The 26,014-nt window shown below is 53.9% G+C and overlaps 11 protein-coding genes across 11 annotated transcripts; 5 read left to right on the top strand and 6 right to left on the bottom strand.

The window, feature by feature from the left end:
- Positions 1–32: 32 nt before the first annotated feature.
- Positions 33–1,039, top strand: BJY04DRAFT_209472 (RTA1 domain-containing protein; the record flags this gene model as incomplete). The annotated part of the gene is made up of 3 exons (XM_073714134.1): positions 33–289; positions 338–753; positions 804–1,039. 3 exons carry the CDS (start codon positions 33–35, stop codon positions 1,037–1,039), a joined length of 909 nt encoding a protein of 302 aa, XP_073567887.1.
- Positions 1,040–1,325: 286 nt separating this feature from the next.
- Positions 1,326–4,395, top strand: BJY04DRAFT_209471 (pyridoxal phosphate-dependent transferase; the record flags this gene model as incomplete). Its single annotated transcript, XM_073714133.1, has 4 exons — positions 1,326–2,342; positions 2,454–3,628; positions 3,683–4,016; positions 4,063–4,395. 4 exons carry the CDS (start codon positions 1,326–1,328, stop codon positions 4,393–4,395), a joined length of 2,859 nt encoding a protein of 952 aa, XP_073567886.1.
- Positions 4,396–4,422: 27 nt separating this feature from the next.
- Positions 4,423–5,429, bottom strand: BJY04DRAFT_209470 (uncharacterized protein; the record flags this gene model as incomplete). Its single annotated transcript, XM_073714132.1, has 2 exons — positions 4,423–5,004; positions 5,052–5,429. 2 exons carry the CDS (start codon positions 5,427–5,429, stop codon positions 4,423–4,425), a joined length of 960 nt encoding a protein of 319 aa, XP_073567885.1.
- Positions 5,430–6,431: 1,002 nt separating this feature from the next.
- Positions 6,432–8,182, bottom strand: BJY04DRAFT_196672 (uncharacterized protein). The gene is made up of 4 exons (XM_073712374.1): positions 7,639–8,182; positions 7,199–7,571; positions 7,033–7,150; positions 6,432–6,980 (listed from the first exon to the last, which is right to left on the bottom strand). Exons 1-4 carry the CDS (start codon positions 7,789–7,791, stop codon positions 6,533–6,535), a joined length of 1,092 nt encoding a protein of 363 aa, XP_073567884.1. The 5' UTR covers positions 7,792–8,182; the 3' UTR covers positions 6,432–6,532.
- A 513-nt stretch (positions 8,183–8,695) lies between these two features.
- BJY04DRAFT_115793 (putative isoamyl alcohol oxidase) lies at positions 8,696–10,687 on the top strand. Its single transcript, XM_073708244.1, has 3 exons — positions 8,696–8,976; positions 9,035–9,235; positions 9,287–10,687. Exons 1-3 carry the CDS (start codon positions 8,729–8,731, stop codon positions 10,551–10,553), a joined length of 1,716 nt encoding a protein of 571 aa, XP_073567883.1. The 5' UTR covers positions 8,696–8,728; the 3' UTR covers positions 10,554–10,687.
- A 124-nt stretch (positions 10,688–10,811) lies between these two features.
- On the bottom strand, positions 10,812–12,397 carry BJY04DRAFT_229969 (FAD-dependent oxidoreductase; the record flags this gene model as incomplete). Its single annotated transcript, XM_073719174.1, has 4 exons — positions 10,812–11,282; positions 11,348–11,718; positions 11,768–12,039; positions 12,108–12,397. 4 exons carry the CDS (start codon positions 12,395–12,397, stop codon positions 10,833–10,835), a joined length of 1,383 nt encoding a protein of 460 aa, XP_073567882.1. The 3' UTR covers positions 10,812–10,832.
- A 2,396-nt stretch (positions 12,398–14,793) lies between these two features.
- BJY04DRAFT_221424 (uncharacterized protein) lies at positions 14,794–17,091 on the bottom strand (the record flags this gene model as incomplete). Its single annotated transcript, XM_073717116.1, has 2 exons — positions 14,794–15,957; positions 16,006–17,091. 2 exons carry the CDS (start codon positions 17,089–17,091, stop codon positions 14,794–14,796), a joined length of 2,250 nt encoding a protein of 749 aa, XP_073567881.1.
- A 63-nt stretch (positions 17,092–17,154) lies between these two features.
- On the bottom strand, positions 17,155–18,815 carry BJY04DRAFT_196665 (putative aminotransferase). Its single transcript, XM_073712373.1, has 2 exons — positions 18,597–18,815; positions 17,155–18,548 (listed from the first exon to the last, which is right to left on the bottom strand). Exons 1-2 carry the CDS (start codon positions 18,627–18,629, stop codon positions 17,361–17,363), a joined length of 1,221 nt encoding a protein of 406 aa, XP_073567880.1. The 5' UTR covers positions 18,630–18,815; the 3' UTR covers positions 17,155–17,360.
- Positions 18,816–18,861: 46 nt separating this feature from the next.
- BJY04DRAFT_221422 (major facilitator superfamily domain-containing protein) lies at positions 18,862–20,605 on the bottom strand (the record flags this gene model as incomplete). Its single annotated transcript, XM_073717115.1, has 2 exons — positions 18,862–19,933; positions 19,983–20,605. 2 exons carry the CDS (start codon positions 20,603–20,605, stop codon positions 18,862–18,864), a joined length of 1,695 nt encoding a protein of 564 aa, XP_073567879.1.
- A 474-nt stretch (positions 20,606–21,079) lies between these two features.
- Positions 21,080–23,761, top strand: BJY04DRAFT_221421 (glycoside hydrolase superfamily; the record flags this gene model as incomplete). Its single annotated transcript, XM_073717114.1, has 4 exons — positions 21,080–21,091; positions 21,168–21,696; positions 21,750–22,757; positions 22,827–23,761. The coding sequence occupies 4 exons, from the start codon at positions 21,080–21,082 to the stop codon at positions 23,759–23,761; spliced, it is 2,484 nt and encodes an 827-aa protein (XP_073567878.1).
- A 490-nt stretch (positions 23,762–24,251) lies between these two features.
- Positions 24,252–25,126, top strand: BJY04DRAFT_229966 (SDR family NAD(P)-dependent oxidoreductase; the record flags this gene model as incomplete). Its single annotated transcript, XM_073719173.1, has 2 exons — positions 24,252–24,753; positions 24,807–25,126. The coding sequence occupies exons 1-2, from the start codon at positions 24,288–24,290 to the stop codon at positions 25,124–25,126; spliced, it is 786 nt and encodes a 261-aa protein (XP_073567877.1). The 5' UTR covers positions 24,252–24,287.
- Between the last annotated feature and the right edge of the window lie 888 nt (positions 25,127–26,014).

Raw genomic sequence — 26,014 nt, 5'->3', positions numbered from 1 at the left:
CATCATACAATCCCACAGTCAGCACCTTCACCATGGACCCTGAAACCTGTACCCTCGAGACCTGTTCCCTCGAGGATGCCTATATCCGATACCAGCCCACCATCGCTGGTAACAGCATCTACATCGCTCTTTTCGGCATTCTTCTTGTCGCTCAGGCCATACAATGTCCCTTCTATCGCATGTGGGGGTTCTCCGGGTCAATGATTGTAGGGTTGTTCCTTGAAGTGCTCGGGTACGCAGCCCGAATCCTCTTCCACGACGATCCCTTCAACTTTGACTGGTTCTTGATGTAAGTAATCTGCTGGAGCAAGCCGCAAGATGTACTGACTGTTTAAAGGAACCTCATCTGCCTCAGCTTGGCCCCAGTTTTCTTCTGTGCCGCCCTCTACTTCCTCCTCGGTCGCATTGTTATTGTTTGCCGCGGTGAAGACATCTCTCGCTTGAAGCCCCGAAACTATGCCATCGTCTTTGTGTCGTGCGACGTGCTGGCCTTGATATTGCAGAGCGTTGGTGGTGCCCTGACATCTACAGCGGAGGACGACGACGGGCGAGATGTCGGAGTGAGCATCATGATCGCGGGTCTCGCCTTCCAGGTTGCCGCATTGACCCTGTTCATCACGCTGGCTATAGAGTTCGCTATTCGCTATCGCCGTCGCGGAGGCAGCGGAGCACCTTCGACTCCGGATAGTGAAGGCCGAAAGGACGGGTATGCTCCCCTCCGGGAGCACAAGCTGTGGAAGGTCTGGCTGTTTGGTATGGCCCTCTCCCTACAATACTCTGCAACGACCACTGACACGAACAAGCACTTGTCGCCGCCACGGTGACCGTTTACACCCGATCGATCTTCCGCGTCATTGAGCTGAATGGAGGATTCGATAGCGAGCTAGCCAATGATGAGATCACGTTCATGATCTTGGAGGGAGCGATGATCTCGATTACCTGCATCTGTCTGACAGCCATACATCCGGGGCAGGCATTGGGGACACGGCGTGCGAAGGAGAATGCTCTTTCTGATAGTGACGGCGCCGAATTGTCATAGAGGTATAGATCTGTTTTGGACCCAATGGCGAAAGCAGCTGGAGGCGTCTACACCAGTCGATTCTTATCGTGATTATTGATCTCCTTTGTCTGCTTAGCGATCTTTCTTTCAATTAGAGACTGAATCAACCGTCAAAGTTCTAGCCCCATCCAGTACGTAATGTGATCCAGACTGACCTCACTTGCTCTTTCCCGATCCATTCCCGATCGGAAATGCCTCTATAACAATTCAAGCTTTTCTGCACAGAACTGCCGGTCAATTATCTTCATCTCCTCATACAAACACAATGATTGCCAAGCTCGACGACCCCTACAGCTTCCTAGACGACTACAGCGAGGGTGCTCACCCTCGACTGCTGGAGGCTCTCCTCCGCACAAACAGCACACAACAGACCGGGTATGGGACGGATCAGTATACACAGGAAGCACGCCAGTTGCTCTTCTCTCAGTTGCAGGCGACCGAGGAGGATGTCTCAATACATTTTGTTCCGACTGGAACGGCGGCAAACTTAATATCGATCGCGAGCTGCCTGCGGCCGTACGAGGCGGTTCTTGCCGTGCAAACGGGCCACATTATTGACAAAGAGGCCGGTGCGATCGAAGCGACAGGGCATAAAATCATCCAAGTTCCTGGCGAACGGGGAAAGATGACGCCGGAAAATCTGGAGATCGTGCTCGATCAGAATACTTTCTTCCCTCACATGGCCAAGCCGAGATTGGTGTATATCTCCAACGCTACAGAGATCGGGACCATTTACTCAAGACAAGAACTCCAGGCGCTCTCGCAGACATGTCGACGGCGAGATCTGCTGTTACTGGTAGATGGAGCTAGACTGGGGGTGGCATTGACGGCAGAGGGCAATGATGTTACACTCCGTGACATGGTGGATTACACGGATATTTTCTGGATCGGAGGAACGAAGATGGGGGCCTTGCTGGGCGAGGCCATTGTCGTGCGAAAGGCGTTATCTGAAGGGTTCGAGTTTCATATGAAGCAGCGCGGGGCATTACTGGGAAAGTCGAGGGTGATGGGAGTGCAATTCACCGAGCTCTTTCAAGATGGATTGTTCTTTGAGCTGGCGCGGCATGCAAACGCCATGGCCAGAATGATAGCAACGCAATTCCTGCGCGAGGGATGGGAGTTGGCGGCGGAGACAGAAACCAACCAGGTCTTTGTGGTGGTTCCGGATGAAATGCTGCCTCTGCTGGAGGAACGCATTCGCTTCTACGCCTGGCAGAGGAGAATCAAGGATAAGACCACAGTGATCCGGATTGTGACTTCATGGGCGACAGAGGAGGGACAGGTGCTGCGCTTGTGTGACTGGCTGGAGAAGCATCGGCAATATTCATAGATAGATAGACAGTCAATGTCATTCCCGACGTATCTTATTTATTCCCGACCGATCCCTTACAAGCCTGTAGCTCTCATCATCATCATCATCATGCGGCTTTCCATCTCCTGCGACCATTGTCGACAGTCCAAAGTCAAGTGTATTCACGATGGCCAATCGCCGTGTCGTCGCTGCCTCCGCCTCAATCGGAGTCCTTGCCTCCTCACCGACCCTCGCTCTCCCTCCTCACGAACGCCATCTGCAAAACCCCCTCGACGACAGCCGGCCCGACCGCGACTGACAACTCAAACTCCAACGCCCGCTCCTCCTCCTCCCTCCACTCCCTCCTCACCGATCAGCGCCCTCTCCTCTTCCACGCTCATCGCCGCCTGCGACCTCTATCGCAAGAAGTTCCCCGTTGTCAATTTCCTCCACTACCCCTCCCTCATCACCGACCTCTCCCGCAATGCCACCACCGTCGAGCCCGTCTTCCTCGGAGCTCTCCTCTCGCTTTGCGCGCGTTTCCTCCCCGATGCGGGCCTTTCCTCCTCAGAAACCTACGCTGAGTATGCTCGCACACAACTCGCCCACCGAGCCTTCGAGTCTCCGTCCCTTCCGCTCGCACAATCCCTCGTCATGATCTCGCTCTACGAATGGGGCTCCGGCCGACCGTACCGCGCCTGGATGTACAGTGGGATGGCTACATACATGATTCAATCGCTGCTCAAAAGTGCTGACGATCACATGGAACACGCCCCGGAAGAGTTCCAGACCCACGCGCAGATTGCGTATGAACAGCTCGTGAGGACATACTGGTGTTGCTTCGCGCAGGACTGCGAGTTGAGTTCCGGCGCGCGACAGCATTTCGCCTTGTCCTTTCATCAGATTTCTGTTCCTTTGCCGATCAGCGATTCCGATTTCAACTTTGGAAGGTCCACAAGACGGTTGACGCCTGCAGACATACAGCGTGCGGTTCCTAGGGGTGTTCGACTGGGGATTGAGCATGGTTTGACTCTTGTGACGCGCGGGTTCGATATTTTTGTTCGTATCCTACGCTTCGCGAATGAGAGTCGACGCGACCGTGCTCGAGGGCCATCGCTTTCGTCGATTCCGATTTGGAGGGATTTGAAACAGGAGTTGGATGAGTGGAGGACTTTGCAGGACATTACTGTTCACTATCCGGACACGAGTGCGCCCGCTCATGTTGCTTTGGGCTATGGGGAGTTGTTCTGTTATATCAATTTGGTTTACTTCATGAGGTGGACACCAAACATTACTTGTGACACGATGTGCGATCGCTAATATCGATCCAGTATCCTCTTCCTTTACCGCGACCGCTTCCTCGCAGGCCCAAAGGTGCACGATACCCCTGAACAACTAGAGGAGGATACGGAAATCACCCTTGAGCGCCTCTTTTCCACCGCGCAACACATTGGAGCGATCTTATCGTCTTTGGAGAGCTGTGCGACCCCGGTGATCACACCTTATGCCGGATTCAGCGTGTTTGTGGCGGCCCATATCAACATGTATGGCACAGTGTGTCCGGTGCGGTACCCGGGCGGCATCGAGCGCGCCGAACAGGAGAAAAAATCCAACTTCTCGTACTTGGAGCGGCTGTGTCGGTTTTGGGACGTCGGAAATAGCTGGGTATGTTTTCTATCTACGCTTGTTTGCGAAAGGCTAATCATGATAGTGGCAAACGTTGCAAGAAGCGAACCGATTCTACGAGAGCGCTCGCTCGACGCAGCAGGGACTGGAGTCCGATCGCGACCATCTCACCCTCGCCGGCACGTTTGACGAGTACGGCGACATTCGCATCTCCAGGCCTGATTCTTCCATCACCCGACCGGCTACTCCAACCAACCAGCATGTTGCTGCGATTAGAAGGAGCTCGGTCTTCATCGACGCAGAAAACGGAATGCCTTATGATCTTGAGGCCGAGATGATGCAATGGCCCTTTCTAGACGAGACATGGTCGGTCGGCTTTGCTACGGGTTACGAGAATACATGGCCGGGTTTGGGATAGAATTTGCGTTGCGCCGCTGGTATTTGCTCACAACTTGAATCGCTCCTGGAAATACTTCTCGAAAGTCGTCACCTGGAGCTCTGGAAAGAGATCATTGTGAACCTCTCCCGGTGGTCTCCAGAACCGACCAGAACCCTGCATCCCCTTGACCAGCATCCAAAAGTCGTCGGGGAATGCACTCTTTCCCCGGACCTCCTCGGGAATATCCTTTGGGTCTTTCCACGCCCGGTGCATAGCGTCGATTGGATATACCACTTTCTCGACCTTTTTGCCGGAATATCGCTCGAGAAGTGGCGCCAGCTCATTATAGCTGATCCGATCGCTCACGATGTTCAGCGCCTTATTCTCCGACACGCCGGGATTCTCGACCGTCGCAACCAAGAAAGCAGCAAGATCGTCGATATGCGTGAAATCAGCCTTCGCATTGGCGTCACCTAAGACATGAAAGGTGTATTTGGGCACATCCCGCTGCGTCCACGGACACCAGGTCGCTTCCCGATCCTGGTTGTAAAAGTCACCGCAGCCGATGAGAGTGTATGTCATTCTTCCCGCGGCAATGGCCGGGTGATGTAGTGCAGCGCGGTTGGCTTCTTCCTTCATATTCCATGTCTAGATAACATGAGATACGTAGCTTGTTGTAAATCACAGGCACATACCGGGTGTAAAAGCCCATACCCCTTCTCGTCCGTGTAGATATGGTGCATTCCATACTCGCTAGGATAGAACCGGCTCACGCCGGCCTTGTCGGCAGCATCCTGGATCGTCCCCTGCGCAGTCAGGGCTTTTCCGTTCAGTGCGCTGATGACGATCTCGACGTCTTTGAGCGTCGAGGCAAGCTGATCGGTAGTTGTGTCTAGGATGTCGTGCGCGACCGTTGTGAGTCGGTTCTTCTGCTCTGCCGTTGCGTCCTGTACTTTGGATTCTGAACCCGGCTGAATTATTTGGATGATCTCGTGGGATGTTGTATTTAAGAGCGCGCGAAGAATAGATTGGCCGATTTGGCCTGTCGAGCCGAAGAGAGCGATTGTCGTCATTGCTGTGTATCTTGAGTGGTTTGGTTAGTTTGGGGTCAGCTTGGTTGCAAAATATATATCTCTACCAATCCACGTCATACTGAAGTCTACTCCTTTCTTCTGGAACCTGGAAGCTTACCTATAATAATGGACATGCTCAAACGTCAGAGAAATAGATTGCTTATACAACGAGAGCCATGTGCATCAGCAGGGTAAGGCCACTGATCCATGCCCTTCATCATCACCATCATCATCAACGCACCTCATCCATCCCAATTTCGTACTCCTCCTCGCCTCAAACGCCTCTCATTACTCCTACCGCGGAGGCCAAACACGCTGATAGTCCTTTTCCAAAACAATATCCTCCTTAACAACCAGCTCACATTATAACCCGTGTAAACCAGTCCTAGCCAAACGCTGCCATTCACGTTTGTCCTAGTCATGCCGGCGACAACTCACTCTGGCAACCTTACTCACGGTCACAACTTGGTCTATTGTCAGTCTGGTTATGAACGCGGACATCCACCTCAGGACATGTTCAGCGTGATACGCCGTTTTGCCAGGTGGTGATTATTGCTGATCGTGACCGTGTCGATCAGGTAACTGAGACTTTGCCGAGGCCGAGGCTTTCAGATTCAGATCGAGACTCGATTCGCGATCAGCGGTGGAGACTGGAGCTGGGCTGGGTGGAATTCGGTGCTCGGTAATCGAGGTAGGCGACTCCGTAACCCTAGGCCTACGGAGTTTACCGGAAACCGATTTCACTGTGATCGACTGGGTGGATTCCGCCGGGGAGGTCATGGCTTGGAAGTTCGTGAAGGGCCCTCGCCGTCGGAATAAAGGGGTGCAGTGGGGGATGGAACGGGGGGGGGGGCTATTACGGCTGGCGTTTGAGTCGATATTTGAGGCACGCTGGCGAGACTAACAGGAGACTGCCTGTATAATGCCGTATATGTGAAGCCTAAATGATAGAGGGTGCATCGAATTTACAGACCCATCCCAGGAGAAACAAGCACAATAACATAGCCAGTAACTCATAATACCATTGCAGTTCCATCTATATACAACCCATTCTATATACAATACATACATACATACTCTTCGAAAACAACCTACCGACCGACCTACCTCCCATCACTCCCATGGCTCCGATCAGTCAAGACCGAAATCTCCACCTGCTTCGTGATCCCCCGCCTCAACTCCCGATTCCTCTCCATCTCCTCCGCGCCCCTCAGAATCCGCTCAATGCTATCCGTCTCATCCGGCAGATCCGCCTCTTGCTCAAGATCGCCCCTGGCACTAGACTGGTTGTTCCGCGTATACCCGTGCTTGTGCCCGGAGAAAGGCCCGCTGAGTTCGTACGAGCGAGACTTTGCGGCGCTGGAGATCTTGCGCACGGAGGAGATGAGCAGCGGTCGGATACAAGGGACTGACGACGTGATGATGATGATGAGGTTCTCGGCGAAGCCCCAGCGGATCAGCTCGATGCCGCCGTGGGCGCTTGCGCCGAGATTCGTGATGCCGGGGAGGTCGCCGTACTTGGTTGATTTGATGATTGAGGCGATCATGGCACTGGGGGTGTTAGTTTATTGGGACAGGTAGAGTGGGATGGTGGTGTGCTCACAGAAGACCCAGACTCATCAGCGCTATCAGACCGAGCTTGATACCCATGCGCAGGTTGAGGTTCCAGAAGATGACGGTGGGGAAGACCGCGAGGAAGAAATCGGTCGCCGTATTGACGGCTGGAAGGGTTAGTCGCTGCTATTGAGGTACAAACGGGAGACACTCACCAGACGAGAAGTAGGCGAAATCGAGAACCGCATGGGTGTCGCCGCAGGTGGTTCTGATGCTGGAATCCCAGAGGATCCTCGCATCCTTGCAGATGCTGAGTGGGAGTACACCCGAGACGATATTGCCAGCAAGCTGTAGCAACATGACGGCCCATAGCATAATCACATATTTGCGGTTCTGTCCGAGAATAGCGAGGATGTATAAGGCGAAGGAGCAGCGAGCGAAGCCCGTGCTGATGGTGACGAGGGGGATCATGATGGCGATGGCCTTGAGGACGACCTTCTGCTCATACGAGGGCAGTTCTCGCAGGTCTGTGCCGAAGCCATGGTCGGTGGATCTTTGCAATAGCACCGTGGCAGCCAGGGTCATTGCCTGTTGTAGAGAGGCATAAGATTAGCATCGCCGTGATGGGCGTCCGGGGCGGGCGACTAGTACTCACAAAGGACACGATCATCAGCACATCGTCAAAGCGGAATTGAGTCAGTTTGATTTTGGCAAAGACTCGCAGGGCCAGAATCACGGCTGCAATGGCAATGGCAGCCCACATGCCGCGGGACAGGGCATCGCCTTCAGGGTTGTGTAGATCCGACATGGTGTCTGCACTCTGCACTCTGCACTCTTCACGGTTTCACGGGGGGGTTCAGTTTCACAGGCACAGACCGCATGGTGAGGGTTAGGAATTATAAGAACTCTGGCCAGCCAGGCACAGGAACAGCACTGGGAGGAATTAAACTTTTGGCAAAGTGTCCCATCGGTTCTGGCTTATCGTAGCCATGGAGCGCATGCAGCACAGTCGCCGAAATTATTGGAGGCAGCCAAGCGAGGCCATGAGTCGCAGCCATATGAGTGGCTTTGCAAGCGCATTTTTCTACTAGTTCGTGGGTCTCGAGGGAGGTTTTCCATGGGTCAAGGTTTGCACTTTCAGGCTTTGCAACGCCACCCAGAAGACACTTCCGAAGAGAACCGGTGGGTGAGCTCTGGGCAGTTGGAGAGGGGTGATCAAGACTGTTAAATGCATTCAATTTCAGTCTGCCTTGTCGTGGGGATGGTACGATGGAATGGAATGCATGGTCTGATATCGCGCTGCCGATCGCAATGGAGGCTACAGAATAGACTACTCTGCATCAAACAACGGCCGCGTTAGATCGATAGTAGTCGACAATCGGATCTCGTGCGAACTGCAAGGGGGAGAAATATCCCTCAAGTCAAGGGCGAGTCATTTGGCCCCATTCTCTTACGCTGGAGCAGATTGCAACATCGCTAGCTCACCTTGCCCCCCACTCAGCGTGTGGACTCGAATAATGCAAGCGCATAGGCTTCCACAAAGGAGCTTAGCTGCTCCGACATAAACCCCATTGGCGTGCTTTATCCTCTAAACGGCTTTGGGCTACATGTCCGACACGTGGCGGACGGAGTTTCCGAGCTTGAACCCCCCCAGGATTATAAGTATAGAGCTGTGATCTGCTTCATCTCCTTCCTTTCTCTGTCAGACTTCCCACTTCTCCATCATTTCTCTCTTCTCCATCACCATGAAGGCTGCCTGGACTGTGGCGACCGCCCTGCTGCTTGCTGGCTCGACCTCTGCGTCGTCCAGCAACTGCCACTGCCTTCCCGGCGACGACTGCTGGCCGACTGTCAGTCAGTGGGATGCCCTCAACAGCACCGTCGGTGGTCGCTTGATCGCTACAGTGCCAGTTGGTTCTCCCTGCCACGAGCCCACCTACGATGCTGCTGCCTGTGAGCAGCTGCAGGCTGACTGGAACCTGCCCGAGACCCAGTAAGCCTACATGCTTGATGATCCCTTGCGCGGTCGGAATGCTAATCCGGTGGCGTAGCTACCTCTCCTCCTCGTCGATCATGCAGCAGTACTTTGCCAACCAGAGCTGCGATCCTTTCGATTCCAAGGACTCTGCTTGTGAGCTCGGCAACTACGTGAGCTACGCTGTTGCGGTCACCTCCGCTGAAGACGTGATTGAGGCTGTCAACTTTGCTCGCGACAACAACATTCGCTTCGTCATCAAGAACACCGGTCATGAGTGAGTACCTCTGTAGTCCATTTTCCAGTGCGATCGCTAATTCATTCATAGCTACCTTGGTCGCTCCACTGGTGCCGGTGCTCTCTCCGTCTGGACTCACCAGCTCACCAGCGTCGAGGAAGTGACCTGGACCGACGACTCCTACTCCGGCGCTGCCTATAAATTGGGCAGTGGTGTGCAGGGATACCACGTCCTCGAAGCCAGCAAGGGCAGCGGCAATGTTCTGGTTGGTGGCGAATGCCCGACCGTTGGTCTTGCCGGCGGCTACACCATGGGTGGTGGTCACTCCGCCCTGAGCACCAACTTTGGTCTCGGTGCTGATCAGACCCTGTCTTTTGACGTCGTCACTGCTGCCGGAGAGCTTGTTACTGCTTCCCGCACTGAGAACACCGACCTCTACTGGGCTCTCAGCGGTGGTGGTGCCGGTAACTGGGGTGTCGTCGTCAGTCTCACGGTCAAGGCCCACCCCGATGCCATCATCGGCGGTGCCTCCATCGTCTTCACCACCACCAACATGGCCAGCGACCTCTTCATTGACGCCGTCACCAAGTTCCACGACCTCCTCCCCGCCATGATTGACGCCGGAACCACCGTCATCTACCAGGTCCTTCCCGGTCTCTTCTACATCAACCCCGTCACAGCCTACGGCAAGACCGCCGACGAGGTCGCCACCATCATGACCCCCTTCTACGAGGCCCTCGAGGCCCTCGGCATCACCTACAAGGTCACCTACACCGAGTTCGACTCCTACTACGACCACTACACCCACTACTTCGGCCCCCTCCCTAACGGCCACCTCGAGGTCGGCACCTTCACCTACGGCGGCCGCCTCCTGTCCCGCGACCACGTCACCTCCAACTCCGCCGACATCGCCGGCGTCCTCTACAACCTGACCTCGCAGAGCGTCGTCGCCGTCGGCGTTGGCCTCGACGTCTCGCAGACCAACGACGTCGAGAACGCCATCTTCGCCCCCTGGCGCGACGCCCTCGTCACCATGCAGATCGGCATCTCCTGGAACAACACCGGCCTCTGGTCCGACTTCCTCGAGGAGCAGAAGCACATGACCTCCGAGCTGGTCCCGCAGCTTGAGGCCGTCACTCCCAACGGTGGAACCTACCAGAATGAGGCGGACTTCAACCAGCCCAATTGGAAGAGCACCTTCTTTGGTGAGAACTACGACCGCCTGCTCGAGGTGAAGAAGACCTGGGATCCCAAGAACTTCTTCTACGTGCTCAAGGGTGTTGGCAGTGATTACTGGTCTGTTGCGGCGGATGGCCGCATGTGCAAGGCTAAGAAGGGTGCGTGCAGCTCCCATTGATTGATTGAGTCTCAGAGGATGTATACTAACGATGGAATTCGTGTATAGAGTAGAGCGTTCTGTTATACAATACCTGTTATAGAATACCTGATAGACTATAGAATACCCGATAGACTAGACTTTTTTTAATACGCAATAGAAGGTGGTTATTTTCTTCGAGATTTGATTTCCTTCAGATTTGAAGAGTGCAGTGGAATTTCCTAGTCGAGTCTATACAAAGCACCGGGCGTTTGAGACTGAGTCGAATCTCACACATAAGCGCTAGCAGGGTATCTAAAATTAACAAAATGGCCTCAGCAGGGAGAACAAGAGCAGAGCAAAAGCCGCGACAGCCGACAGAGCCAAACCGACGACTTGGGCTTTCTGGACGAACAGCCAGCCCGTGGCATCCCGATCTGGGATAGGGAGGTAGTTCAACACCACAGCCTTGTCCACCACCGCGGAAATGAATTCCGCGGGCAGATTCGGAAAGATGGGAGTCACGTAGCGGCCCAGGAAGGAATTGAAGAACCCATCTCGCACGTGTAGCCGGCACATGATTGCCGACATCCGGCAGACAAAGCTCGCTCGGGGCAGGTGTCTGCGTTGGAACTGTTGGAGAAGCTGCTCGATCTCCTGACTCGTGGGCTTGGACTTGCTCTCCTGCGTGGTGAGCGAATGGAGAAAGTTGGCGAGCTCGGCGGCGTCCTCGATGGCCAGATTGGCGCCCTGGCCTAGATTCGGGGTCATCTACACGTGGACCCGTTAGTCTCCAAGTCTAGCGGTCTGTGATAAAGTTTGCAAGTGGGGTTTACCTTGTGGATACTGTCGCCGATACACACAATGCGCCCCGAATGCCACGGCCGGAGAACGCACTCTTCTAGGGCTGTCATCGCGAAGGTTTCCCTGTTGGCCCACACGTCGCGGAAGTGGACCGTATTCCGTAGCCAGACATCTCCGAGACGTGAGCAGCCGTTGATCGCATCTTGTTGTGTGAACCGAGGTAGATGGGGGTATGTGTATCTTTTGTCCAGCTTCTCAACCACGAACCAGTACACCCGCCCCCCGAGCCCTTGATATGTCATGACCGTGAATCCATCATGGAATGAAGCCACCTGCTCGCCCACTTCCAGCCCCGTAACCGCCGAGGAGATGCCGAAGATACATGAATATTCAACTGTCACGGCTGCCACGAGGATTAGACTTCAATAGCTGGACCCACGGGTGAGACATACCCTTGTGCTCTCGTAAAGCTATCCTCCCAAGCTCCGGCGAGTTGGCAAACGACCACATCTCCGAGCGTACTTTGCTGTGGACTCCATCTGCTCCAACGACTAGATCGCCTTCGAACGTGGTTCCAGTCTCCGTCACGACTCGTATCCGGTCCTTGCCCTGCTGCACCCTCGCCACTCGTTGGTTGACGTGGATATGCGATGTGTCTTCAAAGGAGGTGTAGAGCACCTCGATTAGTTCCTGGCGACTTAGGAACGCCATCGGGCGTCCGAACCTATCCACGAGATGGCATTAGCGAGCTTCAACTTCACACCGAGGTTCAGCCGACTAGTCACGACATACCGCTCCTTAACCCGGATGGGATAGTCGCTCCTGAGTATGTGACCATCCGGGTACGTGATGTGTGCAGTCTCCAAAGGCTCGATGAGTTTTTCAATCCGATCAAAAAGGCCCAGCTGGTCTAGAATTTGCGCTCCGTTGGGTAGGACGCCGATGGATGCGCCCACTTGCGAAGCGATCTCGCCATGTTTCTCCAGGACGATGTTGTCGATACCCGCCGCATTGAGACAGTGCGATAAGGTGAGGCCCGCGATCGAGCCGCCCACGATGATGACTCTGAAGTCGGAAGACATGCCCTCTTGGTTCCAGGAACGAGGGTAGGTATAGGGATATAAAGCCGGGGGTTGGTTGTCAGGTCTGCGCCGCGATACGGCGTCGAGGGTATATATCCAACAGCTCCATCGGTCTCACGCTGAAAGCTAAGAGCAGATCAAGGAGGCGTTCAATATGCGACTTCATCACAGACATGATGACGCAGGATATCCCCTGATCGGGGGACTAACTCACCCGAAGGAAAAGAGACAGCTCCAAGCTCATGCCCATTGGGCTTTTCCTTCGGCGATCCACCACTTTCGCGTCTTCCGGCAACGACAAGGTATCGAATTGCCAACGCACATCACGATAAGAGTGATCCTCCAGCCTCTTTTTCCTTCGCGTCAACCGTGTTGGCATCAACCGTACTCGTATTGCGTTTGATGCCCATTGCCAACCATAAGAACATGTGGAGGGCCCAGGGGTTTCATGAAGCCTGGCCGGCAATCATTGAAGTTAGTGCAGATCATGAAGGACCTCATTCGTGAATGATGCTGATGATTTCCAGCTAGCTCATCTCCTGGTGTCGCGACTTTCTGCGGATCAGCCATAACGGCATGCTGTCGCCGCCGCACGCGTGGACAAGGGAGATCCAACGAGCACAGTCCGAGCTGAATTGAATAGGTCTAACAGTTGATGAGACTCGGAGCACGGTTAGCGAGTAGCAGGTACTGTGAAGAGGAAAATACGGAGAATAGAGGGGGTTGTTCCTGCCAGGAGGAAACGATCAGTCTCATCTTCATGTCGATCATCGCCCTTTGATTGACCTTGGGGGAGTCTCGACCCACAGTGATCGTCACCACAACAGCCCCCATTTCCTTCGGGCTTTTGCTATGACCGTTTATTAGACGACACTGGTCAGGGACAAGATACCTGGCGAGCCAGGCCATGGTGCGAAGGATCGATGCATGGTGTGACATGTGTCAAAGGGTCCAGATGCGATTGATTGCACCCGTCAGTCCGTCGCTCGATACGAACATACGAAGGGTACTCCGCTGGATTAAGATTGCTGGAAGAGGATCTGGATGTCCTCAAGTGTACAAAGTAGTCCGTACGGAGCATGGAGATCACAATTCACAATCCCCTTCATGGAGTTTCGAGTTTCCAACCCACCCCTGGACGGAAAAATGATCCGGGTTGTCCACCGAATCATCGACACCACATTCCTTATTGCTTGATGCAGGCCTAGCACAACGTGCGAATATCAACCCTGATAAAAGTTAGTAACGACCAATGTTCTTCGCACTCCTTGCAGTGATAGTGGTCTATCCCAGCGGTAGCTAGTGCAGGAGACGGGTAATAGCTGGCAGGGGATAAGGGCCAAACGTTCAGGGCCAGTCCTTGCCCATTGTGTCGTCGCATCAGCATGATGGCGCCCTGCCATTTGTACTGCAATCTCTAGCGGTGGTTCGAAAGAATTCAAGGGGTGGAATACTATCGCCCGAGGATGCCAGAGTGTTTGCTGCAAGCCTCATTCTTCGCCACTGTGCTCGCAATTCTGTCCCAATCCCGTCGTCTTACTTGAAAGTCGCCTTGCCGCTGTCGAATTACCGTCGTCTGCAGCTCAGCACCAAAGAAAGGGCAAAGGGGAACCGGCAACTCAGTCAAGTCCATCGGGTGCCTCGGTCCGTCTACCACTAGGATGTTGCCTCTACACTGGCTAGTTTGCCCATCTAGATCACAGGTGAGCTGTCAGACTTGGTCGAGATTATGAACACAATCCGTTAGAAGATCAGCGGGATACACTCGGACGGCGAGTCCAGACACGACACAAGAGAGGCTCTCCCAGCAGGTCAGAAGATCCTCGGTGTTGACTATACATCCCCCGCTAGCAATGACGACTCAAGCACCGACCGTCTGTTCTACGTCACCACATGTGGTTTTGGCGTTGTAGTGACAGCAACCCTAGAATAGTCATATTTCAGGCTTTTTGCTTGCCTAGTCGGAGCGAGGAGGCCAAAGCCCAGTGTTTGTTGCGAAACCCTGCACTGGTGCGTAGGGAGGGCATGATGTCCACTGCGTCTGCTGTGTGCACCGTGCTCCCTTTTCTGACAACGCTGTCTCTGGCTTGGGTGCAATCGAACAGCCATGTATTGTAGAAGAGTGTTTCGGCCTAGAATCTCGTCCGCACGGAATTTCTTATGACACTGTTCCGAAATAGTCACTCAAAACACGCAGTGTTTACCCCATAAAAGCAGGTGTCTTACGGCAGATCTTTTAAGCTATATGGTTCACATATTTCAGACTGGATGGCAAGACTTTTCGAGCTGATGATAGAATTGAGATCTGAGAGCAAAAATAGGGGCGCACTGTCAAAATAAGAGAAACCTGTCCGAGAATACACGAAAATATATTATATAGAAGTATGTACAACCATCTAACAGGGCATACTAATGGAAAAGTCGTTGACATAGACCGAAGCAATGGTGGGCGTAACCATCCTGCAAGTCAACGTGGTCGACCTAGACGTAGCTGGGAAGTTGAACGAGCCCCTGATCCATGCCAGTCTGTTCTGTATGAGACGGATCGTCGTCGAAGTTCCCAAGTTGTTGTTTACACTGCATTGCAAAATAGATGCAGCATTGCCAGTGACCCCGTAGTACATGAAGCTGACGCTGTAGACCCTGCCTGGAGTGGTGGTGAAAGTCTGGGAGATAGATGGGCTCGCGGCGCCGGGGCTTGACGTGTAAATATTGATCGCATAGGGTGTTGTTAGTCCACGGACAAAGGAATATCGACCATTTCCTCCAGGGGTGAAGGTCCAGGGAGCGAGGACTGGGCCGGCGCCGTCATCGAAGCTGGGGTTTTGGAGCACATTAGCGCCACAGGTTGGTTCGGCGATGGCTGTCGAGGTGACTGTCACTGTGGTGGTAGAGGAGATGGTCTGGGTGAGGGTGACGTCCACGGTGGAGGTGATGTGTGCGGTGCTGGTTACGTCGATTGTGGTCGGGATTGTGGTGGCAATGGTTGTGGGCACAGTGGCAGTGATGGTCACCGAGGAGGTGGACGTGATCGTAGAGATAGAAGTTTCCTCAACGACGGTTATTTCTGTGGTTGTCGCCGTGAGGGAGAGAGTCTCGGTATCGGTCACGTCTGCCGTTTGAGTGACGGTCTCGATGATCGTGAAATCGGCTGTCTGGGTGATGGATTCTACTGTGGTTAGGTCAACTACAGAGGTCTCATACACGTTAGTAGTGATATCAGTCGTGACCGAGGTTACGTGCACAGAGGTGAGATCAATGACAGTCGATGTGGTGAGATCGGTAGTGAGGTCAAGAGTAACAGAGTCAGTGATGGTGACAATGTGGTACTCGATAACCGTGCTGGTAACCAGATCTGTCACCGTGGAGATAACAGACGCGGTCACCAGGTCCGTCACAGCGGTGATTGTGGTCTGGGATTCATCGATTGTCTCTGTAGTGGTGAGAATCGCTGTGTCAGTTTCAGTTGGGCGCGAAGTCACGACTTCAGTATGGATGACAGTCACATAGACAGTGCTCACTCCAGTACCAGGGATGTAGGTGGTGAGGGTCTCGGTTGACTGCGGGGGTGTCAGCAATACTCAAGGCTGGACTAGGGAACGGCATACTGTGGGGATAGGCAGTTCAGTCGTAATGACGGCAGTAGAGATACATCCATGAAGATCCAACTTGGAACAGGCGCTCGACAAAGCGCCCTCGGGGATATCCGTAAGGGCCAAGGGGTTCGGGTATTCATGCTTGATGTTATCTCTGGCAACAAAAGTGGCGCCGGCAGCTTGGGTTATGACAGTGGTGATGGTGACGGTAGTTCCATCTACAACGGTAGTAGTGACAGTGGCAGTTGCAAGGTCGGTGATAGTGGTGTAGACGGGATTGGTGATGGTATCAAGAGTAGTCTGGATTACAGTTGATAGTTCAGTTTCGGTCTCAGTGACTTCAGTATTCTCCGTAGCAGTGGAGATGACGGTGTCGATCTCAGTCTCGACCACAGTATCAGTAAAAGAAAGAGTGAGGGTCTCTGTGTGGAAGTTGGTGATGATCTGGGTGTCAATGTCTATAATGGTATTGGTAACGACGCCGGTTTCAGTGACAGTGACATAGTTGGTCAGGACCTCGGTTTCATAATCCGTAACAGTATTGGTTGAGGTAGAAGTGGAAGTCTCGATGGTCCAGTCGGTGACAGTAGCAGTGGTGAAGCGAGTGATCAGGTTGGTAAGGGAGTCGGTCAGGATGCTGGTCAAGGAGCTGGTGGTGGTCTCAAAGACCGGCCCAGTAAGGAACGTGGTGGACACATCGGTGATGGTGGCCGTGTACGAATCCGTGAGGGTGACGACGACTGCATTCGTCTCAGTCTCGGTTGCATAGCTGGTGACGAAGACGGTAGAAGGCTCCTCGGTCTTGGTGGAGGTGACCTCGTCAGTCAGGGTCTCGGTCGTCGTCTGGCTGTACTCGTCGCGAACGGTCTCGGTGGTCTGGATGGTGGTTGGAGCAGGCTGAACCGTCTCGATCTGGGTCACAATGTCGAAAGGGGCATCTAGCAAGTCACAGCAGAATGGAATAGCATCATCTTGCTTCCGCAACAGAGCGAGAACACGATCCTTGGATTTGCAGGTGCCCTTTGGCTTCTTTCCCCCAGGGTTGGGCAAAGCTGCAGCGCCGACGATGAGGGCCAGGAGGCCAGCAGACCACCGCATTTTCAATAAACGAGTGTGAGTTTTTACATTTACGAAAGAGACCAGGCGAAAGCGTCTTGTTATGAATCTTGATGAATCTCTAGAAACGCCACTCTACAGCCACAGTACTGAGACTATTGAATGTCAATCTGCAGGGCACAGGAACCGGGGAATTGTGATTTGCTACCTGAATGCTATTGTCCAATTCTGCTCGCTCGCTACTTTCTGCCAGTGCACGATCGAAGCTTGGCTGGCTGCAAACGAGTCATGTCCTCGCACTTCCTGGAGCTTCAAAGAACAGGCACACGGTCATAATCCTCGCGGATGAAACTCCTCAGCGCATCCAATGCAGCAACCAGCTCTTCAGTTTGATTCCCGAACCCAAGGCGAACGTAACCAGCAAAATTCTCGCCATCGCCGAAACATTTGCTGCCCGGAACCAGCAGGAGGCTCTGGCGGCGAAGGAGCTGAGAGCAAAGCTCCACATCATCGACGGGCTGGCCGGATTGCGTGAATTGCACAAACCCGATCGGCCCACCGACAGGTCTCGCCCACTGGCAGATCGAGGAATGCTCGTCAATAAATCCCTGAACGATCTCCAGATTGCGCCGAGAGAGCGCGAAATTTCGGTCTAAAAGACCCTGCACGCGTGGTGGGCTGAGAGCATACGCTGCGAGATGCTCGTCGACTTGACTGGCGGTGATCAACGCGTAGGATCGCGCGTTCAAACAGACGTCAATGATCTCTGGGCTCAGTGACGCGATCCATCCGATGCGGAGGCCGGCTAAGGAATACGCCTTGGACAAAGCGCTGGTCGCGACCGCGTGTTCGTATCCGAAGGAGAGAATGGACGGTGGCAGCTCGGGATCAGCACGATCGATGGAGTGGAAGAGCGGAGAGTAGATCTCGTCGCTGAGGATGATGATGGAATGCTCTCGCGCGATGTTCACGATCTCCTGCAGGGCCGACCGGGGGATCGCTGCGCCCGTGGGGTTGGTCGGGTTGTTGATCACGATCATCTTGGTGTTGGACTGAATCAGCCCCTTCAACTCCACCAGGTCAAGCTTCCAGCCATCATGCTCCTTCGACTTCCACAGGCTCACCTCTGCTCCAACACCTGCTGGCAGAGAATACAGCTGCTGGTAGGTTGGGTACTGCACAATCACATGGTCGCCCGGTCCCACCAGCGCGAAAAGAGCGACAAAGTTGGCCAGCGATCCACCAGGAGTGGGAAGGATATTGTCAATCGACACCGGACTCGACTCGTCGTCGGCGTAGAGGTTGGAAATCTGGCGGCGCAGTGTCTCCAAGCCTTTCATGGGGCCATACTTCAATGGTGTCGACAGAAGGGATGCCAGTGGGTTTACGTCCTCACTCGCGCCGTTCTCTGATAGCGCTGTCAGCTCATCGATCGAGATGGCACTGCAGTACGAGTGGGCGAGGTTGTGCTTGACCCCGACGCTGTGCGTCAGGATCCACTGATGGCAGTCAGTTTCTACACCGGCTAAAGGGGACTAGATACCTACGTGATCGATTTCAAAGGTATCGATCTTCACCATGATGAAGGACAGCTGAACTTCAAGTCAAATGGCAGGATGGCAAATTAAATATGCGGGGTCAAAGTCAGTGAGTCAGGTTGTCAGACGAAAGGCGTGCTGCAGCCAAGCTGGCTTACGCTCTCACGGTTCATGCATCAAGACTTTACACAAAACTATCAATGAAAGAGCCTCTGGCTCCATACAAGAGACTAGAGGCTGTAGTACAGCTTATACAACCCGAGCTGAACGCGCGTTATATCTCTTTCCCAGCACTCTTCTCTCCTCCTGACTTGTGCCGCTCCTGAACCGCATACGCAGCCTCCCCCGTCAGCTGATCCTTGGTCGACTTCAAGAAACAAGCCGAAATCAGCGTCCATACGCAGAACGAAATCAGCGCGTACCACATGAACCGATACGCATCGGCGTAAGCCTGCTGGTTGGCCGCAACAAGTGCCGCTATCGCTTCACTAGTGAGCCCGGGGATTTCCGACAGCGCCGCAGTATCACCGTGCCCCAAGGCACCGAGTATCTGGGGAAGAACAGACAGGGAGAGACCGGCTTGCGTCAAAGCTTCCCCCAGCTGTGCTGGGAGGTATGCGGTAATTTTGTTCTGGAAAACGGTCGAGATGATCACGATGCCCAGGGCGCCTCCGAGGCCGCGAACGGACGTTCCGATCGTGACAGAGGTTGCGACCAGCTCGTTGGGGGTGCAAATAGCTGCAATGACGGGGTTCAGCACTGCGAATACGCCGATACACATTCCCATCACTGCAGTGGGGAAGAACCAGGCTGTGAAGTAGATTCCGGGCTGGAGGAGAGCCATGAGCCCGACGCTCAGGGTGAGACCGATACACCCGACAATCGCAACCCACCTCACCTCGCGCGTTCTGTACACTACCCCCGCGGAGACGACAGCGCCAATCATCGTGCCAAAGGCGGACGGAAGGTTATACACGCCTGACAGGAAGAAGTCCGACTCAAGCAGATTCAGCACAATAGGGCTCATAAAGCTCAGGCTGCCAAATGCGGCAACTCCCTCGATGAAGTTAATTGCCAGTCCGATGGCGTAGTTCCGATGCTGGAAAAGCTCGCGAGGTATCAACGGGTGTTTGGTGCCTTTGGCCTCCCACACGCCTAGTACGACGAGGACCACTGAGCCGACCACTAGTAGGGAGATGATGGTGGCGGACTTCCAGGGATACTGGCTGCCACCCATTTGCAGTGCGACTAAGAGTAAGGAAAGACTGGTGGCGGCCAGGAAGATGCCAACCCAGTCAAACTCCTTGAGGCGAGTGCTGACAGAAAGCCCCTCTGGGATTGGGGCGCTTACTCGGGTGGTATGTGAACAGCAGGGCAAAGGACAGGGCAAAGAACCCTGCTCCGAGATAGTATCCCATGCGCCATCCCTCATTGACCCCTCCGACATTATGCTTCATGACGCCGGCCATGCCCAGGCCACCTCCCATGGAGACGACACCGGTGCACAGAGCAGTTGCTGAGATAACAAGGGACCGAGAGCGCTTGGGAACGATTTCCGCAACCAAGGGCGTGGTCAGATATCCGACCGAAAACCCAACGCTGGTAATGGTTTGACCGCCGATAATGACTGCCACCGAGTCGGCTCGGGAGGAGACCAACAGGCCTACAACCCCACAGCATGCAGTGGAGAAGAGGAAATATCGGCGGCCAAAAATGTCAGAGAGCTCGCCAGCGAAGCTGCTCACAACGGCGAGGACTAAGCTGCCGACGCCTGGAATCCAGGGTGCTGCAGCGCTCTCCGACGGGAACGCTTTCTGAACGAAACCGAGGGTGGTGCCTGGGACTGCTTGAGCCCAGACACAGGAGAAATAGGTCAGATAGAGGGCACAGAGGTTGACCCACACTTCGAAGGTCCATTTGAAGTCGCCGTTCTGGGCAGGATCCGGTGGGGGAACGGATTCGAGCTCGACAGGGTGGTCCACCTTGTCGTCTGTATCGTTGTGGATCGTCGTCGACATGGTAATAGTGAAGGTAAATCAGGGAGACGTTGGAGAAAGTGGTTGAGTTGAAGAAGAGCATTACCGGGATTCTCATGGTGCCTTTATAACCTCGACCACGGAGCTGCCTGAACGCACCCCGGGTAAACTCTCGCCTGTTCTGCTACAACGGCCCAGATACATAGTCGCCATAACAGCCGAGATGATCAAAGACCGATCTGAACCTCCGGTGGGGTTACTCTCCACGTGTTAACCCTGGCTGAAATCTGGGGAAGGCCACTTACCCCGGATCACGGAAGACAAGATCCCTTGCAGTCAATCTGATCTGGACCATTGCGGGGTTTCTGGGCATGTCGTGCTCGGGAAAAGAAAGGATGGCCATCCGAAGACGCCACTGGGTTCCATACGCGTATACCAGTCAGTTAAGGTTCGGTTAATTCTCTCTGGCGTGCATCTGACGCGGCCCGTTGCGGTTTAACATACGAGTACGAACTTATGCCGGTCAAAGTATGTATAAATCGCCACCAACTTATACACTTCAGTTGTTCATTCCATCATCCTATCACATCCCTTTACTCTACAGAAACCTTCATCATGGCACCTTTTGACCAAGCGAACAAAGCTTTGCTTTGACGACGGGTGGACATTCCACCTAGGAGACGATGTCAGAACCCCACGACGTCTCGTCGGCAAGGCCGGTACTGCAAACGGGTGGAGTGACTTGACCGAGGAAGAGATACAGGAACATGGAGGCAACAGAACGGGCATGGAGGCAATGGGCCCGTCCTTTCAGGCCGTGCAGCTTCGTCCTCAGGCCGATGATGCCTGCTGGGTAGAGGTGAACCTACCTCACGACTGGAGAATCGAGCAAGTTCCCAGTCCAGACAATAGATATCCGACCGACTATCCCAGGTTGTGGCACGCTTTCTGGCCGACGGGTGTTGCGTACTACCGCAAACTGTTTCCAGCCAGCCCTATCCGCCCAGGGGAGCACGTCCAAATCACCTTTGACGGCATCGCGGGCTTGTCTGATGTTTGGTTGAATGGGTTCTGGATCGGGCAGCAGACGACCTCTTACACGCCGCTGTCTCTAGACGTGATAGAGTTGCTACGTTCGGATATGCCCAATGTTCTTCTGGTCCGTTCAGACTTAACTGAAACAAAGGCTGGTGGTTGGAGGGAGGAGGAATCTATCGACATGTTTGGTTGGAAACGTTTGGCGATGTCCATATCGAGCAACACGGCATATATGTCACTACCCCGGATGTATCGTCAGAGCATGCCACTGTCCGTGTCGAGATAGAGGTGACGAATCTCCATATCGACGCGGTTGATGTGGCTGTTGAACTGCGCCTGGGAGATCCCGTGGGAAATGATGTGGAGGTTGAATCAACGGACGCGGATTCCTTCTTCACAATACAGGGAGTTGCCAAATCAACCCTCCCAAGGGAGCTGTCCATCCAGGATCCGCAGTTGTGGAACATCAGAAAGGGTGCTCTATATACCTTGACAGTCCGTCTCGTCGGACCGCAATCTGGCAAGCTCCTAGATGTCGCGACTACTAAGTTTGGCGTTGGCAAGATTGGATGGCAAGAGGGTGGCATGGTTTTCAACGGGGTCAAGACCAAGATATATGGTGTCAACATCCACCAAGACTTTGGGTACTACGGCAGCGCTCTTCCGGACCGCATCATCGAAGCAAAACTCGACATGTGTGCCGAAATGGGAGCCAATGCAATCAGAATTGCTCACCATGCGCCCACTCCAGAGCTAGTCCGTCATGCAGATCGACTCGGGTTGCTCATTCTGCCCGAACAACGCAATATGAGCACTTCGGGAGCCTGTATTCAGCAGTTACACGCCTTGGTTCGCGCCTTCCGCAGCTCTCCGTCCGTCTTCATGTGGAGTCTCGAGAACGAGGAGATTTCCATGCAAGGGACCGCTGTCGGCAGTACGATCCTTCAGCGTCTCATCAAGGAATGCCGGAGCCTGGATCCTACTCGTCCGGTCACAGTGGGCCGAGTCGTGGCGCTCGGCGACACCTCGTCTGGGTACTACCAGCAGCTCGACGTGATTGGGATGCACTATCGCTGCATGTTCGGCAACCTGGATGAGTCAATCGCCTTCCACCCAAACCAGCTACACGTCCTGGATGAAGAGGGTCTTTACGCAAGTACCAGGGGAGTCTACCATTACGATTAGAGCGGTCCGTATTCGGGATCATTTTCTTACATATATGAAGCTCTGTTGGACCGCGACGAGCCCCAGGCTAACGGTGCCGTTGGAGAGATCGATCCGAAGAAGTTCTCACCGGTCATTGCACCCAATCTCACTCTCGCGTTCTCTCACCCCAAAATCACCGGTGCGTTTATTTGGACGGGCATCGACTACTACGGAGAGCCAACTCCCGGCCGCTGGCCGTCTGTAGTTGGAGCATACGGTCAGAGAGATCTTGCCGGATTGCCAAAGGACTACTACTGGCTCGTGCGAAGTATCTTCAAGGAGACAGAGCCTGTTGTTCATGGCTTCCCCCACTGGACTTGGCCGGGGAAAGAGGGCGAAAAGCTCGATTTTGCTGTCTACACGAACTGCAACGAGGTGGAGATTGAGACCAATGGGGAGATTGTAGGCGATCGCTTGCCCGTTGTGAATCACAAAGCTCAACCAGACGGACTTGTCTACCAGCCCGGTCGGATCGTCGTCCGTGGCTTCCGTCAGGGTGTTCCGGTTGCCGAGCACATCCAGGAAACAGCTAGCGCAGCTTCTGCAATCAAGCTCCTCCCAGACCGTAAGATACTGGCCGCCTCTGGCAAGGATGTGGCGATTGTACGCATCTCGGCAACGGATGAGCAAGGGCGCTTTGTACCAGAAGCCACAGATGTGGTCCGGGTATTAGTCAATGGACTAGGCCGGGTAGTTGGGCTGTGCAATGGCGACACGGTGCTAACGAAGTACGCTCGCGCAGAGGAGGGGATTGCGCTGTTCCATGGACAGGCAGTTGCTTTCATTGAAGCGGGAAGGGAGGCAGGTGAGGTCGAGGTTGTTGCTAGCGCCGCTGGGATTGAGGATGCCCGTGTGACGATTTCTGTGTCGAATCTAGACAGTGATGACGGCACGCTGGTTCCTCCCCTCGATGAGCCATGTGTTAGCCCGTATGGAATGCACAGGAGGTTGTGAACCCGAGATTGAAGACGGATGTCTGCTTTTCCGGGAATCCAGTGGCATACTCGCCTGGAAGGTCTTTGAATAGTCCAATTGAACCATATCCGAGTTCCTTCGGTTGTGCATATGCGATATAGGATCACAGGCACATTCTGATTGGTCTCTGCATCTTGCGAGATGGCGTGGCGAGTTGAATCCTGGGGTATCTCGGGATATTTGGTAGCGGTGCTAACTTGATGTGGATCATTATACGCCGAATACGACAGAACTCGAGTTGAAACAAGTACAGTCGGGCCTCTCGCTTCATTGCTGTAGATTCAGCATTCTATCCACCCCGTAGACTCCACTCGCGTATACTTGCGTATCCAGGGACCGAGCACTTGCCAATGCTGATCTCGGCTAATTCAACATGCACTCGTATTTCTCTAAGGTATACGAACATGGGATACTGCCGGCTATATAACTGTCGAGATACTCTCGGTGGTGGTCAGTAAATATAGACCAAGTCTACCCCCTGCAGCCATTGTGAACAGTGAATAAGATGGCCCAGCAAACCCTCACCGGCAAGACCGTCCTGGTCACAGGAGGCGCAAGCGGCCTAGGAAAGGCAATCGCGACAAAATACCTCTCAGCCGGCGCCAATGTGGTGATCTGTGATATCCATGCCGAGCGCATCAACGACACCATCGAAGCTCTCTCCGTCAAGGGTACGTTGAGGGGTTACACCTACGATATTGCCAAACTTGAGCAGGTCGAGAAACTCTTCCAGGAGATATTGTCCGAGTTCGAAACGCTAGATATCCTGGTCAACAACGCCGGGATTATGGATCGCTTCGAACCCGTTGCTGACCTCGATCCGGGGCTTTGGGATCGCGTCATTGATGTCAATCTCACTGCGCCGTACTTACTGAGTAGGCTTGCTGTGCAGACGTTTCTTGCCAAGGAGAAGCCTGGTGGGTATATACTTAATATTGCCTCGATGGCAGGCAAGGTTGGGTTGGCTGCAGGTATGAGGTCGAAGGCATGACATTAAATACGCAAAATGGCTGACGAAGTATAGGCGCTGCGTACACTGCGAGCAAACACGGTCTTGTCGGGTTGACGAAGAATACATCATCATTTTACGTGGGTAAAGGCATTCGCTGCAACGCTTTGATTCTGGGAGGGATGCATACGAATGTCACGGATGCTTTCCAGCAGGGGATCAACCTCGAGGGGAAGCAGCGGATGATGGAGATTATGCAGGCACTTAGGGTGCAGACGTGTGATGTTGAGGATGTGGCAAGTCTGTGCTTGACGTTAGCTGAGGGAGGGAACTCGGCTATGCTGAATGGCGCGCTTATTCATGTTGATAATGGGTGGGGGAGCGTTATGGGGTAGGGATGAGATATAAATCATCAGATCTTCTGCCGGCCGTGACCTATAATTCAGACAATAGAAAATCACGAGAATAGACGCGAGAGCCCCTGCGCCGAGGACCTGACAACCGACTCCAGAATTGGGCGTGCTCTGGCCTCCCATGTCAACTTCTTGCTTTCGATACCTTCTTTGAAGACCTTGTCCACTACAGCATCGACATCAGCATGCACCCGTGATGATGCTTCGATGTACCCACAGCCAAAGCGCCGTGCTAGTGCTTGACCTTCCTCCGTCGTAACAACCTGCTGTTCACCAAGTGAAACCGAAATCGTGTCAGCGACCAGGCAGACAGGTCGTTCCACGATGAACTCGTTGCTCCCACGGTATATCCTGCTTCCTTGCTCGTAGAACAACTTGCAGACTCTTAGGAGATTGATGTTGATACCGGCAAGGTGTGGTCTCCTCGCTAGTACAGGCAATGGGGACGTCAAGCACTCCCTCAAAACGGCAATCTGGAGCTCGATTGGCAGTTGCGGAAAGTAAGTGAAGCTTCTATGTCCCTCGGCTTGCTACCGGGGAATAAAACTAGGCAGCCAAGAGGATGGCGTCGACATTGCAAGAGAATTGCTGCTGACACTTGACGACTCTCTTGTCCATCTCGCATTATAGCAGGAAATGCTTGAGTAGCGAACTCAAACGAGGAACAGTTGGTCCTGTCGTAGAGCAGGATATATGCGTCCGGTAAATCAGGCGTGCCCAAGACGTGCTGTATCTGTTGGATGTACTCCTCGCTTTGGCTGTCGAGTTCTACCACATGCGACCTCATGATCAGCCGCGTAGACCCAGGGTAGTCTTCTATCGCAACGGGAGCGTCTTTTATCAGGCGGCATCTGGTATCGAGCCCGTCCT

This window comes from Aspergillus karnatakaensis (genome assembly GCF_047715665.1).
Source record: "Aspergillus karnatakaensis strain CBS 102800 unplaced genomic scaffold BJY04scaffold_49, whole genome shotgun sequence".
NCBI classification, from domain to species: domain Eukaryota; kingdom Fungi; phylum Ascomycota; class Eurotiomycetes; order Eurotiales; family Aspergillaceae; genus Aspergillus; species Aspergillus karnatakaensis.
The sequence above is the reverse complement of the archived record's forward strand: the minus strand, read 5'-3'. Positions and strand labels throughout refer to the sequence as shown.

What these genes read in the sequence shown, in the direction of transcription:
- BJY04DRAFT_196672 (XM_073712374.1), bottom strand. Translation starts at nt 7,791, where the DNA reads ATGTCGGATCTACACAACCCTGAAGGCGATGCCCTGTCCCGCGGCATG. An exon ending in TTTCGCCTACTTCTCGTCTG is followed by an intron (nt 7,151 to 7,198) that starts GTGAGTGTCTCC and finishes TAACCCTTCCAG; the next exon opens with CCGTCAATACGGCGACCGAT. An exon ending in CTGATGAGTCTGGGTCTTCT is followed by an intron (nt 6,981 to 7,032) that starts GTGAGCACACCA and finishes TAACACCCCCAG; the next exon opens with TGCCATGATCGCCTCAATCA.
- BJY04DRAFT_115793 (XM_073708244.1), top strand. Translation starts at nt 8,729, where the DNA reads ATGAAGGCTGCCTGGACTGTGGCGACCGCCCTGCTGCTTGCTGGCTCG. An exon ending in TGGAACCTGCCCGAGACCCA is followed by an intron (nt 8,977 to 9,034) that starts GTAAGCCTACAT and finishes CCGGTGGCGTAG; the next exon opens with CTACCTCTCCTCCTCGTCGA. An exon ending in ATCAAGAACACCGGTCATGA is followed by an intron (nt 9,236 to 9,286) that starts GTGAGTACCTCT and finishes ATTCATTCATAG; the next exon opens with CTACCTTGGTCGCTCCACTG.
- BJY04DRAFT_196665 (XM_073712373.1), bottom strand. Translation starts at nt 18,629, where the DNA reads ATGGTGAAGATCGATACCTTTGAAATCGATCAC. An exon ending in ATACCTTTGAAATCGATCAC is followed by an intron (nt 18,549 to 18,596) that starts GTAGGTATCTAG and finishes GACTGCCATCAG; the next exon opens with TGGATCCTGACGCACAGCGT.